A 15,856-nucleotide genomic window follows, 5' to 3' on the forward strand; every position below is an offset into this window, starting at 1 on the left:
CAGGTTACAACCTCTACTCTTATAGGTTTTCTTCAGTGAAAACCCACCAAACAAATTTCAGATTTGGGAACAATTTTATGCTTTAGAGATTTCTTGCTGGTAGACATAAAAACGGACAGGTGAAAGTTTTCTTAGTGTTGGAAAAAGTAAGAAGGATTCTAAAAACAGATCTTTAAAAAAGTTTTTAGCCACTTAAATTGGTAATTTTGGGCAAAGCTGCACATCAAGCTGTCTGTAGTGATAATTTTTCACAGTACCATGTACTTGAACCTTGGTTCCTGTAGGGGGGGTAAGAGCCATCACTTTTTCTGAATGTCAGCTGGTTCTCATAGCCTGAAAACATAAACCACCACAGAAGAGTTTAAAGATGGGATGTGAAGGTATGAGACATTTTAACTTACTGATATTGAAACACAGCTAACATCATCTATCTGTTCACCAAGGCTGCAATTCATCCACTTATTCATCCATCCATGTATCCAGCGAGGCATTTACCTACCAATCCATCCATGAATCTAAATAGTCATATAGCCACTTGTGCATCCATTCATTATCAATCTATTCATCCATACTATACATACAGCAGTCCATCTGATTGATCTTTGAGTAGTTCATTCAGTTAATCCACTTTCTTCTCTTATTTTGTTGTAGATCTCAGGTTTTATTCTTATGCTGTGTCCTTCTCTCTCACCTCTCCTGATGTATTGTATAGCCTCAACCTTGTGCTGCACCCCCACTTTCTCCCAGCTGTTGGTTCGGTCCAGGTAGTGGGTGGCGATGAGTGGCAGAGTGATTCTGGCCAAGTTCTGCTCCACACAACCACCGGGCATCTGGATAAGAGACGCCAGAGAGTCCACATTGATGCAGTTGTCAATGCTGTCTGCCAACACGCTACCTGCAGAGGAAAGGTGGAATCAGTAATCAGTATATTTTCTAAGGTTAATTCGTTCATTCAATCTAATCACTGTGACTGACCTCTAACATTGATGACTGTCTCTGGCACAGAGTTAGGCACAATTGACTCCAGGTTGGCTGCACCAATACGAAATGTCTGCATTCCTGTAGAATGAAAACAGAGCCATATGATAAAACTTACATAAAACTGTCTAACACAAACCTAAGAGGATCCATTCTTGAAAAATGTATGCAGACCCAACTGCAACTAAACCTGATCCTTAAGAGATTTGAGTTCAGGAAAAATGGTTATCACCTCAGTGAATAGCAATGTGTTGTCTCCAATATGTTTAAAGCCTACTATGTCTGTGTTGAGTTGTAAATCAGTTTGGAAAACCTTTCAATTCAAACAGAATAGTGTCAGAACTGGGACATTCAAAAATATGCATTACCTTTGTTTTAGCATTATCACTGCACTATCATTATCACTGCATCTTCTTACCTCCTGCAGCCGATGGATTCAACACCACACTCCGAACTTCTTTCTTCTGCACCCCATCCATCTGTTTGGGTGAAGAACAGAGTAATTATCAAAGCAGATCTTTATTCAAATATGTCTGTTATATTTTAGTTACTTTCTTAATACATTAACATTAACTTTTACATAACCTTCAGTTCTGAATACTGTCTACAAGAAGACAGACTATAGTATGGACAGAAATAGGTATATTCAGATTCCTTTTTCAATGCAATTATATTTTTAGCAATTCAAATTCAAATATAAATGATTTAAATCCAGTTTCTAGTGTCATATACTTCTACCCATGCTATGGAGATATTGCATAAATAAAGGACATTCAATTAAGAAAATTCACTTTTTTAGATTGCAATTTTAAATTTAGTAGCCAACTCTTTTTTTAGAGGAAGAAAAATTCCTAAGTTTGATGGAGAGAAACTTTACTGGCTTCCCTTAACATCCTACCCTGCAATGACATTTTCATCATCAAGTGCGACTCACCACCACCCATAGAGATTTCTGGATGCGGTCTCGTCCCATCATGTCTCTGGCGATTACCATCACCTCCAGAGGAAGTTTCCCCACCACCAGTGGTACAATGGTGTAGGGCACCACTATAGAGGACCCAACTGCCAGCGTCACCTCCTGTGTGTGTCTGTCCTTAAATGCGATGCTGCACATGCCTTCTGTCTTCATCAGCGTCACCCTTAGCTGAGCAGAAACCAGTCACAACACAATCAACAATGTTCAAGATTTCTTTTATTCTTTTCCTTTTATTGCATTAACTTTGAGTGGAAGAGCTTAGAGGTGGACTTTTTTTTTTTTTTGCCCTGCTAGAAACGGAAGCTGAAATATGTCAACAACTCTTACATGGATTGCTATGAAATTTTGTTTGGACATTTGTGAACTGTGACCTTGGTGATTCCCTGACCTTTCCATCAACAGACAGATTTTTTGCTTATGGTAAAATGTCTGAACAATTACTAGATAGACTGCCATGTCATTTAGCACAGATATCCACAGTTTTCAAAGGACAAAACCTGGTGACTTTATTGATTCCCTGACCTTTCCTAGAAGACAAGTCTCTCAACAACTATTAGAGGGCCATAAAATTTGGTACATTCATGTTTCCCTGAGAATGACTTGCAATAACTTTGGTGATCCCTTGACATTTCAACTAACACCATCATTTGGCCAAAATTTGGTGTATGACTAAATACCTGCACTCTGTGTTTAGTGCTAATTAGCAAATGTCAATGCAGACAGGCTAACCTAAGATGGTGACCACTGTAAACAGTTGTAAGGTGATTCTCTTACATATAGGTCATCGTAGCCGTAGTTATAGATCACTGCTTTAATCTCGACCTCTTCGTTCCTCGCCACTGAATACGGCATCTTAAGGTCCACAAAGAAATTCCTCCATGCTCTGAAGTTAAAAGGCTCAGCCACACAGAAACCTATAGACATTGAGAAAGCAAATCAGCAGTGGGGGTGGGAGGCGGGAGGGGTTATTTGTACATGTGAGTACGTATGAGTGTTAGTACATCTATTATCTGACTATAAATGGAGGCATCGCTGTCTGTCCTTCGATTTTCTCAACAACTACACATCCGATTGACTGTAAACTTTGCATTGTGAAAGTGCAGTGAATTGTTCATTACTGTAAGATTTATTTAGTTTAAGATTTCAGAAAAGTGGGCACACTCCATCATAATAATGGTGATAAAGTGATAACACTTTTATGACTACTCTCATTGTTTGTGTAAACAGGTTTGCCTGTTTTGTTGTTTGCTAAAAGCAAGAAGTCAGACTGTGGTAAGTCCAAAAACTTGGGAACTACGGTGTGATTAGAGTTCCAACCACACCTTCCTCCTCCTCCTCCTACCTGTATTAGGTGATGCACTAATGGCCAGAACTCCCCACTCTGTGATGCTGTCAGGTAAGGGGTTTTCCACGTTCTTAGACGCCAACCTGATGATCAGATTAGTATCTGTGTTATTACCAGCAAGGAGACTGAAGGGAAAAACCAACGCTCCTTTTTAATAAAGGCCACATAATTCTACATGGTCTAGCTGTAAGAGAACAGTCAGTATCCTTTTTTTATTCATTAAACTATAGTTTGATTTCCTAATTGTTCAGCAATCAACATGTAAAACCTAAACATTTTGATAAACAGTGACAGTGACTGTGGTGTTTAGGTAGACTGATAAATTTCACAATGTAAATAAGGGCATGACGCATTAGTACAGATAATTAGTGTATCTGCACACAGGCAAAAACATCTGGGGGATTTAAAGAACAGAGTAACAAAAATGGTGTGTGTAGTGCAGTGGTATAACAACAGGTTGACTGTGTTGATGGATGTATACAGTAAGTGCAGGCAGCCATATTAGCTCATACAACATTCTACCTGCTATACATTGACTAATAAACCATACTAATATAAATCAAGCCTTAAGCTGTTGAGGCTGTATTAAACCAAAGAGCCTTTTCTGCCTCTGATGTAACCTCTCTCCTCTAATCTTTCACTCACCCGTCTCTGTCTGCCTTGCTGGGCAGGTTAACATCCATCCACAGCCATGACTCATAGAACTTGGAACGCAGATGCACTTCATCATCCCAGTACTCCCAGTCTTCTTCCCCAGAGCCTCCAGCTAATTAAATAATAAAAACAACATGTACTCTGGGCACAATTACTGGCAGCCTTTTCATGAATTTAAATTAGTTTCTAAAACAAAGTAAGAAAAAAAAAACAGAAGCACAGACTCATCTGTGCTTAATTTTCAGTGTTCACATGACTTGAATTAAGCAATGAATTATGGTTCTACTGCATACAGAAAAGAAATTGTTTTCAAGCCCTTGTTTCAACAGTTTGTCATGTTATCAAGTGCTTCCACAGTCATAAAACAGTGGTGGTCTCAGCCTGTACCATATACCACACACTAAACCAAGAAGGGTTTCATGGGCTAAAGCCAAGTAAGACTAATGAAAGAAAGGCACAAAAAGGCAACACTAATGTTGGCAAAAACTTTCATAAATAGGCCTGTCTTTCTGGGATAATGGACATATGAAACCAAAACAGAGTAGATTAAATGAAGACCATAAGGAGAAGAATACCCTAGTTACCCTACAGCAAGACAATGACCTAAAGCACACATCTAGTAGCAAAAAAGAATGTGCTACTAGAATGTGAAAAGGAAAAGGTGGACTGTTATAAACCGAGCAGCGATGGGTCCTGACCTAAATCCTATTGAAAACCTTTGGAGGAAAAAAGGATTCTGACATCCATAAAAGATCACAGCAAAAACTCCACATCATCCACAAACGTAGAGCACTTTCTGTTGCCCCGTACGCTTTGTCCCTTCTACCATAGATTACTTCATAAACTGCCTTGATGACTTTGGATAGTGTCGGTTTTGTTTATGAGTGTGATGTATGTTTATAAAGGATATGTTCTATGTGTTTATGTGCATGAATGTAATATGTACGTTGTGGTGTAGTTATCTGTATGTTCCTGTTGCACCTGTATGGGCTGCGAAAACAAACTGGGACTGATTTTAAAACAATCTAAAAGAAACATTGCAAGTTTAGAATTGACAATTGAACTTCATTCCTTTACTCGCTAAGAGCAACACCAATGTTAACTTGTTTTGCTTCCAGTTCTGTCACTTTTTTTCTTCTCCTTTTCGATACTGACTCACTATAGCGTCCTGACTGCCCTGAAGAAGTAGTGCTGCTCAAAGGGTATATTCTATTCTCCTGTATTGTAAATAAAACAATGGCTGAAGCTCCTCATGCTAACATTGGCTATGTAACAATAGCAAAACTTACAAATACCTCCTTATATCCTCCTCCTAATATTTTACATTCATGTCAACTAGCAACCACTTTTCCTTTCAACTGAAAATCTAACTGGATGGAATAGACATGGTTGAGGTACAGTACTTACGATGAACAGGACGTCCAATGCTTGGCCCTTCACGGTCAAGTGTGTTATTGGTGGTTTTGGGGGGGGCTGCGGTGGTGGGAAAATCATCGTCAAACACCTGGCCCCTGTAAGTGGCACAGCAGTAGCGGAAAGCCCGAACACACTCCCAGCCCTCGGTGACATAGAGGGAGCGCTGTGTACAGGAGTACGGCATAGGGATATTCCTCAGTCCGTCCTTACAGCAGCGACGCTGCAGACTCTCCTTGTAGTGACTCTCTGGAGACAAAAGAAAATAATCAGTATTAGTAATGAAGTAATCAAGAGTTTGTTCGCAACAATTCATTAAATTCATGGATAATGTAAAATGGGTTTCTGGTTTTATGCTTTTTTTCAGTTATTTTTCAGTCCCAATTCATATTCACTGCAGTCTCATCACTCTCATTGACCGTGTTTCCATCACCAGCAAGCAGCTGTTCAGCATGCTGTACACTACCAGCCAAGCACCAAAGAGTTGACAGACAACTACCTGGTGAGGCAAGAGAAAAGACTAGAAGGTAAAGACAGGTTTTTTTTATCAGACGTTGGTGGAGACCCAACTAATGCTAAAAAGAGAGAACTCACATTCATCAGGTGGCCTGACACATGACTCTGACTGAATACTACTGTTATCGGCTGTCTGTTGAGTGGGTAAAAAGCTTGATAACATGTTAACCTTTTAATTTATCAGTTTACAATAGAATGGGTGGTGTAGCTTGTTGTGGAGTTCTTTTTTCCTTTAGTAACCAATTAAGTGACTGCAGCAGTGTTGAATCAGGGGAAACAGGGCAGATCCTGCTGGCACAGGCTTCTGCTATCCACTATCAACCTATTATAACGTCATTACACAGCCAAACAGAGTAGATTATAGCTTAAAAGAGAGGGAAATATTTGGCAAAATCACAATTAACATGGCAGGTTATACTGACAAGTGTCACAAATGTTGTTTCCTGTTCCAGACTGAATTATCAAACTGAGAAGTCCGCTCCACCTGTTGTCAGAGACCAGAACCTCTGTGACCAGGACACTCACCCAGCTGGACTTTACGCTGCAACAGTTCAGCAGAGCGCCTCCTTCTGGCACCGCCTGGACACTCCAAGGCTGTGAAGAGGAGAAGAGAGGAGAGGAGAGGAGACAATAAAATTCATACATTAATATAATTAATTTTCACATGCAAGTCAAGATATTGAATACAGACACATAATTAATTGATAATTACAATCAGCAGCAAACTACCAATCCAAAAATATTGTCAATAGAGCTGTTGTCAGTCTTATTGTAAGTTGCTTTGGAAAAAAGTTTCAGCTTGGTCCAAGAACTGACAGTGTATACCATTTATGACAACTTATGATTCAGTACAACATTGTAATATACAGTATTAGACATGGACAAACATATTTATATGTATCTATAGTAGCTCCAGTATTGTGTCACTTCAGCAAACACACACACACACACACACACACACACATATAATTGAAATTCTCCAAACACAAGGGGATAGGTACTTTGTCTGGTCTGAGTTTTGAACCCAGCACTTGAGGCGAAGAGCAGTCCTGCATCTGTGAACACCCCCCCGACGTCTCTTCCACCCCCATGGGTGCAGCCAATGTCTCCATGTTCCACCACTTCCCAAATCTATGCAAAGGGGACAAGAAGACATGAGGCCGTGATGATTACTGTACATTTTTACAACCTCTGAGAAACCTTTGAAAGAAAACTGAAACACACTGATCATTTCACATCTGTTCTATCTATACAAAACGTGTCATAATATTAACATTATACTGTTGACTGACTGTATAAAAGCATAAAACAGAGAGCAGATTCTACATTTTCTCAGTCTTAATGCAATGGGTATTCTAACATACACCCATCTTCAAACACAAACACACAAACAGACACCTTCTTCTGTGTCAGCCTGTCCTTGTTGAGCAGATAGACAGCGTTGTCCACAGCCACGAAGTTGACCTTTGCCCCCGGGTCACCTCTGACCTCAAAACTAAAGCTCCTTCCAGGTGTGTAGTCTCGGTGTATGCCACCCACTGGTCCAACTTTCAGCTGTAAGACAGAGTGAATAAAAATTAAAATCACAACAAAGACAGAACAGGGTGAATACTAATTTGACGATTAGCCACATTGAAAAGAAATAAAAAAATTGTAGAAGTAAGAAGTAAATCATAATTTAAGAACAAGGCTGATATTATGCTGTAGTTTTCTCTTTGTCAACTCTCTTTTGCCTGCAAAAACACCAAGACCAACAACATGGTAGTCTTTCTAGAAATACTTAATGACTTCCATACTCTGTTTGTGGCACTCAGCTTCAAACCCACTGGTTCCTACCCCAGACTTATATTTTTAATCTTACTACCTCTAAAAAGAGCTCCATGAATTTCTAAAAGAGCTGAATGCTGCAGCTTTTGGCAAATGTTACTCACAAAGGCCTAAATAGTGCATATATTTGGGACTATATTTGATGTGGATTAATCCACATTTGTTTCTCTGAGTATTTGGGGCAGTAGGAGGGCGTATGTGGGAACAACAGGAATAAGATATATCAGATATTAGATACAGTGATGAAATTTAGCAAGATTAATTAATTGTTGGTTTTGGCCTTTTCATGAGATTTGTTGTAAGGAAAGAATAGAATATTAAGCCTTGCGGTGTGAACAGATGAATACACTGTGCATTGTTGTGATCAAACCTGGTCTTTTTCACCTATGGAACAAGCTTTGTAAACTCTGCCAGTGACCTCTGACACTGAGCTGAGTGCTCACCCCTCCAACACAGGAATCTGCCACATCCACCCAGATGGAGTCTGACACCACCTCTTCAGGACTGCTCCCGGGAATGCTGTAGTAAGCCACAAAACGGAACGATGGCATCATGTCTGGGGTGACTGTCAGCCCAACACCGGTGACCAACTGACCGGTCACATCCAGGCGCTTAGCACTTATGATTTTGCCCTTGTTGATCACCTGAGATAATTTTGGGGAGAAAGTCATGATTAATATCTCTCTGTTTTTTTACTTACTACTTCACTAACTTCTGCTTTTTCTCTGATCTTGTGTTGTTTGATGCTCAACTCTTACTTTCTACATTTTTATTTCCATTTGTATTGGAAATGTACTGTACTGGAAATATTATGTGGTGTTTGTGTCTCACCAGGTAGGTGATGTGTTTGATTAAGTCTCTCTGTGTCTGGTCTGCAGTGATGGTCAGTTTCAGGGACAGTCCGTCTCCCACAGACACTGTGTTGGTCCCCGCAGAGATGTACAGATAGTTTTGTCGTTGCTGGTTAAAGGTCATGTATGGATGAACAATGACCTGTTCTTTGCCTTGTTGATCTGGTCTCAGGCCAGCCTGTGTGGTCTCAGCCTGGGAAACAGACACAGTAAAATATAAATATTGAATCATGGCATATGAAAATAATCAACAATAAGTGTCATAAGGTATAAATGTATTGGTAGAAAAAGCATTTATGACATTATCTTACAAGGTGTGAAAATGTTGACAAATTATATTTCAGGGAGAGTTCAAGGAGAAACAGTGAAAGGATGAAAAAGCTGCTGGTAGAAGATGGTAGAAGCTCTGTGAGTAAAAGCAGCATGCAGTAATACTAACAATAATGGTTTGTGGGCGTTGATCATTGGGCATGTTGACGGTGGCTCTAACAGTGCCGGAGTTGACGACCAGTGCTGTCTCCAAGAAATTCAGCTTGACCAGAACATTGTTGGCCGGGGAACCATCATGGTGACTCACCTGGACCTGGATAGGTTGGGGGAGAATTCCTCTCTGTGACTTTATACACCACAGTTTTTCACTCAGTGATGAAGGTGAAGAGAACAAAAACACAGTCCAACTGAACACAGATGACTTGTTCTTACTGTGAATTCAAAGGGCAGGCCTGGCTTGAAGTACTTTGGTATGTCTTTGAAGGATACGACATATGGAGACTCCACGATTTTAATCCCGGTCGAAATGGCTTCAACTAGGTCACCACCTGTACAGTAAAAATTAAGATTTTAATGCAGTGCATCACTGTTGTACCAGTGATTAAATATGGAGAGTTTCATGTTCATCCAACTTTTAGAATTCCTTGAGCTGTCAGTTATCTAAGGTAGAAAACAAACAGGACTTTTGATTTTAAGCATCTAAAACAACTCCTCTCAGTTTCAAACTCAGAGCAGTTTTGTGATTTTTTTCCCCTAACAGCAGCAACATGTCCCACATGCCCAGTTGTGACACACGGGAGAGTCAAAGCTTTTAATGACCTCAGTTTATCCAGGAGGTTAAAGAGCATGTTGAGACACATCTGACCGATTACAACATTCTGGAGAGTTTGGCTGAGAAAAATTGGATGAGAACACACAATTTGTCCCCATTTTCACCAGCATTGCCATCTGGGGGTTAAGGTAGGTCAAGTGAGTGTTTGTTGTTTGATTTGTTGATCTGTTTACATATGGCTGCAGATGTATACTATATGCTAAACTGAACCATTCCAACCAGTTTTTGTTTCTCCAGTCTGCCTCCCGCAACCTCTCAAGCCACTCTAGTCATGCTTCCCACGTTAAGTCTTATGAGGCTGAGGTACGAGGGACAAAGCAAACTCATCAAACTGTGCAGCAGCACAACACTACACAGTCTATGAAACAGTTGAAACTGAAATTCTGAGATAGTTTCCAGTATGCTCTGTGAACATAAGAATGATAATCGAACTTGTAATTATACTTGTAAAGCACCATGTTGCCAATGTCTCACCTTTTTTGAGCTACATTTGTACCACTTCTTGAAAACAAACTATTTATTTTTGTGATTAATTTAACTGATGGATCAATTGGTTGAGCCTCTGATAAAACTAGAATTATCACCTTGCTATTGTTTCAGTTCACATCCATGTCTGTCCAGACTCATATAGGTGAAGAAGACTTTGAAGGAATTTAATAAAAAAGTGCTTGCAAGTTATAGCCAAAAGTGTGTTTTGTAAGGTTCAGGTGACCTTGAGCACCAAAGTCCTAATCATTTCACCCTTGAGTCCAAGTAGACATCTGTGTAAAACTTGAAGAAATTCCCTCAAGTGAATCCCTGTGATATCACATTAAGGAAAAGGGAACAAACGGACAACTGAAAATAAAATGCCTCCAGCCACAGTATGTAAATGGTGCTGAGGCATTAAAATATTCAGTACAGTTTCACTTTAACTGTGCTTAGCTGTGCTATTTTCTTGGGTGCTTACCTGATCTGGTGAGCACGGAGGCCTTGACATACACAAAGTCACCCACCAAATATCTAATGTTGGGATAAACTCTCTTGATCTCCTCCATGCTAAGCCTAACGACAGCAACTCCATTAGTCACCTACAGAAAAACAACAACACAGAATAATATTACAAAACATTTGACTGAAATAAATGCAATTGTACCACTGCTGTAACTGATTTAACAAACAATTAACCAATACTTATACTCCTTGATCCTTAAAAAAAAAACTCTGATATTAAATGGTGCTTAACTCCATAACACATAACAGCTTTTAGCATCTTTTATCTCATTGTTTTGGTTCTTCAGCTGCACATGCTTGGTTTAGTCTCCCATCAGCTCCCCATGTAAAACTACAGGACCCTGTTATGATCCTCCCCCTTTGTGACTCTGGTTCTTGGTTTTTAAATTGGAAGTGATTTTGGAAATTATGACTTTTTGTTATTTCTAGTGCTCTGGTTATATTTTAGTATTCTTGTTCTTTGTGTTGTACTTCCTGTTTTATTTTGAAGTCTCTTGTCCTGTCTTGTCTTTGGTGTTTTTGCTTCCTGTCTTTGTCCCGTTTCCCTCCTTTTGTGTCTCATTAGCAATTATCCCGTGTGTGTATATATAATCCTGTCTCTCCCTTGTTCTTTGTCCAGTGTCTGCTTACCCCTTCCCATGTGGATTTTGGATTTGGTGTTCTGGATCAAGGACTTTCGTGTTGTATGGACTTTTGCCAGGCTTAACAGCCTTAACTTAACTGTTTTGTTGTATTTTTGGTTTATTTTTTGGTAAATAAACCCCCCAACTGATCATTCTCTGAGTGTCTGCATGTCGTGAGTGTCCTAGCCCCCAAAATGTGACAGGAACCAAGCTCAAAGCCAAGTTTAGGGAAATGTGTCAAACACAGCAGTAATGTTCACTTAACACCAAACATGGAAAGAAACTTCAAGCAGCATTTTAGTGCTGCAAAAAATTAAGGCACAGCTCACAAATGTGGCAGCTAGAGTCCGTGAAACAGCTAGTGAAATCTGGGATGAAGCAGTGACTTACAGCTGTCACACGCACGAAGGGGAACCTTTTCATCTTTTTGTTGATATTCACTCCAAACACCACATAGGCTGTGCCCTGGACTGGCTCCCTATACAGGTACCTGGAACATAATTACAACGATTAATCAGCAGTCAGTGGTTTTCATTCTTTTCTGATGTATCTAAAGCTTCTAGGTCTAATGTCCTTGCAAGAACATTTTGCAACTCCTCACTTTTACAGGGGCTAGTTTAGGGTAAATACATGGTTTTAGAGTTAAGACTTGAATACGGATTAGATCTAACTAAGCATAGGGTTTATAGGGCTTAGGGTATAGGAATAAGTTTAATCAGAGGCGGTGTGGATTGAGAGAGTTTGATGTATGATAAGTCACACTAACATAACAAGTAAGTGGTTTTTTGTGTGTATGAATGTGTGAGACCGACCTGGCTGAGATCTCTACAACCAGTTCACTGTCATCCAGGTTGAGGAAGGGCTTCGTGGGAGTCAAGGTAACATTGAAGGCAGGAAGCACTGAAACACAACACATCATGAAAATAAAGCATAACTGTATTACACAGTTAGGGAGCCATTCTAAAATGTGACACTTAGAGTTGAGAAAATGTGAGCAAACAGAGTTTAATGTAACCTACCGTACTTCTTCACCTCAAACTGGGAGGTGAACGTGTTCTGCTTCCAATGGTCAAACTTTGCTGTCATCATCCATGTTCCTTCACTGTCAGACAGTCAGTCATGTTAGAGAGAGCGCACACAACAAAGTTAAGTTAAGTAAGTTAAACTTAAGTTCTCTGTGTGTGATTTAAAAACATGAATACATCACTGGTAAATCAACTATGATCCTTTGGTAAATGACCATAAAAAGTGAAATCCTTGTCACAATAGGTGGTAGCCTTCATCTCACATTAATGATATTACATTTGTTGAAATGAATACCACATTTACCAGCTCATACCACACAGACAAGTTCTCACAACAGTACACCCTGTCTGTCTTGCTGACAGCTACATAACATCATCCACAGAATGAGTTTTGAAGTGTGTAACCATCTTAGTTTGCATTTACAGCATATTACATAACAGGTGGAGGCCTAAAATAAACATGTCTGTGACCAGTGATTTTAGGTCACAGACATGTGACAGACACAAACTCAGGTTTCAGTTTCTAGGTCATTTCTGGATCATTTTGGATGGAAATGTTGACTGAATATGCAGCTTCCTCTACATATCATGGTGATATTCTAAACAAAAGGACTGTGGTTGTACTGGATGTATAATAATCAAGGTAGTGATGGAAAAGAGGGTGTGAGTAGCTGCCCTGACTAAATACTTCTTGGCACTGGAGGATGAACTCAAATAGGATGATCTTACTTGACCATTTCAGAGAGAGGAAACGTGTCTGTAACGACACCATCAGCAGCTCTAGTCCTAGGTAGCTGTTTGACCACCACACCATTTGGATTCTGAAACACACACACAAATAGGTCATTTGAGCTGATAAAACCCATAAATCAACAGAATATTACACCAATCATTTGATGAAAATAGTCGCTGATTAATTTTATCTTGATTGACTAATCAATTATTTGTTTACCTGGATATCTATTGTGACAGAGCTGTCCAGGGCTTTAAAGGAAGGAGAGGACATAAAGGCTCTGAACCGAACTGAAGGAGGAGAGAGAGAGAGAGAGTGAGAGGGAAATGAGAAATCAGTCAAACATTGTTCAGGTTTCTATCCACAAGTTCCATCATCAGTCATTTCTTTTCACATTTTAAAACTGTGTTTTAAATAAAACCAATGGTAAATCCTATACAGGACTTATCAAGTTAAGCCACTTCAGCAGTTTCAACTAAAATACTACCTGTGGCCGCTCATTATCATACGGTTACTGTGATTGTTGAGTTTTCAGCAGCATCTTCAGTTCTCACCAGTATCTCCAGGCTTATAGATGGGTTTGTCTGTCTGGATGAAGATGTGTCCAGAATGAAAGGACACCATCAGTACCCTCTCCTCAGAGTGGAGGCCTCCAAAGTCCACCTTCAGAAACACAAACTTGTTCTTTTTCTCCTCACGATTCAAACGATCTGAGGGAAGCTGGGATAAAGTGACAGTGACAGAGATACAGGGTGATGTATTAACAGTTAGTAGTGACATTTTTAAACTATATTTTAACCAAAATATCACATATTTTCTAATCACAATGAATAACAAGAAGCTGAATGAGACTGCATTTTTTCATTTCTTAGTTCTGGTCTAGTCTGGATCAGGCAGATTGTAATTTTGATCCTATGATTGAATTTGCAACACATAAGAAAATACAAACACATAAGAAAGTACTTAAATTAAGTCTAAAATCAGAGATATAAACACTAAGCTATGACCCTGGTGGATCACCTGTATCGCCTTGAGAGCATGGAAACCATTTTCTGGATTGAGTATGACAGTGTCTTGGAGCAGCGTGGTGGTCTTAGTGAAGTCCCTGATGGAGATGGAGACAGTGATGGGACTGGATAGACCATCAGCCTGCAGGTAGATGTTCTCCTGGTTTTCTGTCCTCAGCAGGTCTGGAGCCAGCAGGGTGAACCTGCAGGACAACACAACATGAGGCAGGGCCCAAGAACCCAACTTCATTAATACAACCAAACTAACTTCAAAGATATGAATCCTGATCCTGACCGAGACTGGAGAAGTAAAATGCTTTACCTTCTTGAACTGGCAGAAAGGCCACTGAACCTGCAGAGAAGCAAGAGAAACAAAATGTTGTGAGGCGTCCGCTGACCCATGTTGACTGACTCGCAGACTCAGTGGGACTGTGGCCACAAGAGAGACGGTCACCTAATATAGCAGGGCCCAAAACCTCCTCCTTCTTCACCGGACCCAGTATAGTCAACAGAAAGAGGAGGGGTGACATTTTTCATCAGTAACAATGAACAAACTGCAGGCTTGTTGGCAACAATCCTGCATCAGCTCTCAAACTGCGAGAGTTACTCAATAGGGTCCAAAGGGTCAGCATTAAAAAGTTTCATTGCACAGACAACTCATTGCATCTTTCATTATTTGCAAGTCAATAAATCTGCACCTGTCATTCCAAGGATGTTTTTTGTGCTGCTTTTCTGGTTATTATTTTGTCCTCTTTTGTTTGGGCATGCTTTGGGCATCAGTTTGCAGTCTGTCAGGAATGACAGAAATAGAAAATCAATTTCTCCATACTGCAAATGTGTAAGACTGTCAGAAATACAAAAATAAAGATTATATATGAAAAAAAAAAACACTCTAGAAAATCATTGCGTTGCTGGAGGTTTACACAAATTTTAGATATCGTTTTAAATTTTGTCAATGCAAATTGGAATTTGGGGGTGATTCCTCACACATCTAATGGCAATTTACCTGTAACTCATGCAGAGAGACAGAGGAGAGAGTTGACAGAGAAGAAGCAAGCAAAAGAAAAATGAGGTGGCAAAAAAATAGCCAGATGTGAAAATATATCTACCCTTAAAAGAAAAATTAATACATTTTTCTTTTAAGGGTGGATATTATTTTAAATAAATAAATCTGCAACCTCAGGACAGTGAGTTCATAAAGACATCTTCACAGTTTGAGATGGGCTGTGCACTGACATTGCATGATCAAAAGTATTGTGTCATTGTACTCATTTTCAGCCTTGCATCAAGAAAGTACACTGAGTCATTTGTTTTTCCCATGTGCCGCACTCACTATCACATAATCAAAGGTCGCTGGATCTGTCTGCACATCAGTGTTGTTGACACACAGCTGGCACTTCATCCTGAACCTCGTTGTGGAGACAAAGAAATAAAATATCTTAAATCTTTAATTTTAATTTCAGTTTCAGGTCAGTTTGTCAGAGTTTCATCATGATTTTCTGTTGTTTCAGGAGGTACTGTAAACTGCACCATGCAGCTTTGAACTCATCATCGTGTCATCATGTCAGCAGTAAACTATCTGTGTTTACCTGTTGACTGGCGTGGTGTAGTAGTTCCCCACTTTTTTCTTCTCAGCATTGTAACAGACTCCTGTACAAGCACAATATCAAGGCTATAGGAATGAAGACACTGACTGAGACTCATCCATCCCACCAGATGTTGTAGGGCAAACCTGAAAGAACATAAACAGTTAAAACATACACAGGTTGGGTGCCTGTCTTTATCTATTAAGATCTAGCATTAAACAGGATTC

At 39.7% G+C, this 15,856-nt stretch overlaps 2 protein-coding genes across 10 annotated transcripts in view; both read right to left on the reverse strand.

Annotated features, from left to right (window-relative positions):
• The window catches only part of LOC108880792 (complement C3), a 45,254-nt gene extending 30,735 nt beyond the window's left edge, over positions 1 to 14,519 (reverse strand). The window contains exon 1 of the mRNA XM_051070395.1: positions 14,366 to 14,519. Within this exon, the coding sequence (XP_050926352.1) occupies positions 14,366 to 14,445 (80 nt within the window). The 5' untranslated portion in view covers positions 14,446 to 14,519. The remainder of the gene's footprint in view (positions 1 to 14,365) is intronic.
• LOC108880791 (complement C3) overlaps positions 1 to 15,856 on the reverse strand; it is a 43,568-nt gene that overhangs the window by 6,109 nt on the left and 21,603 nt on the right. The window contains exons 22-28 of one of the 9 annotated variants that reach the window (XM_051070386.1): positions 3,297 to 3,382; positions 2,729 to 2,868; positions 1,913 to 2,122; positions 1,397 to 1,457; positions 976 to 1,059; positions 692 to 895; positions 258 to 333 (exon numbers count right to left, since the gene is read on the reverse strand). The exons of the other annotated variants lie outside the window; for them this stretch is intronic. Coding sequence (XP_050926343.1) covers positions 258 to 333; positions 692 to 895; positions 976 to 1,059; positions 1,397 to 1,457; positions 1,913 to 2,122; positions 2,729 to 2,868; positions 3,297 to 3,382 — 861 coding nt within the window. The remainder of the gene's footprint in view (positions 1 to 257; positions 334 to 691; positions 896 to 975; positions 1,060 to 1,396; positions 1,458 to 1,912; positions 2,123 to 2,728; positions 2,869 to 3,296; positions 3,383 to 15,856) is intronic. 9 annotated transcript variants of the gene reach the window in all.

This window comes from Lates calcarifer, linkage group LG5 (assembly GCF_001640805.2).
Source record: "Lates calcarifer isolate ASB-BC8 linkage group LG5, TLL_Latcal_v3, whole genome shotgun sequence".
Classification (NCBI taxonomy): domain Eukaryota; kingdom Metazoa; phylum Chordata; class Actinopteri; family Centropomidae; genus Lates; species Lates calcarifer.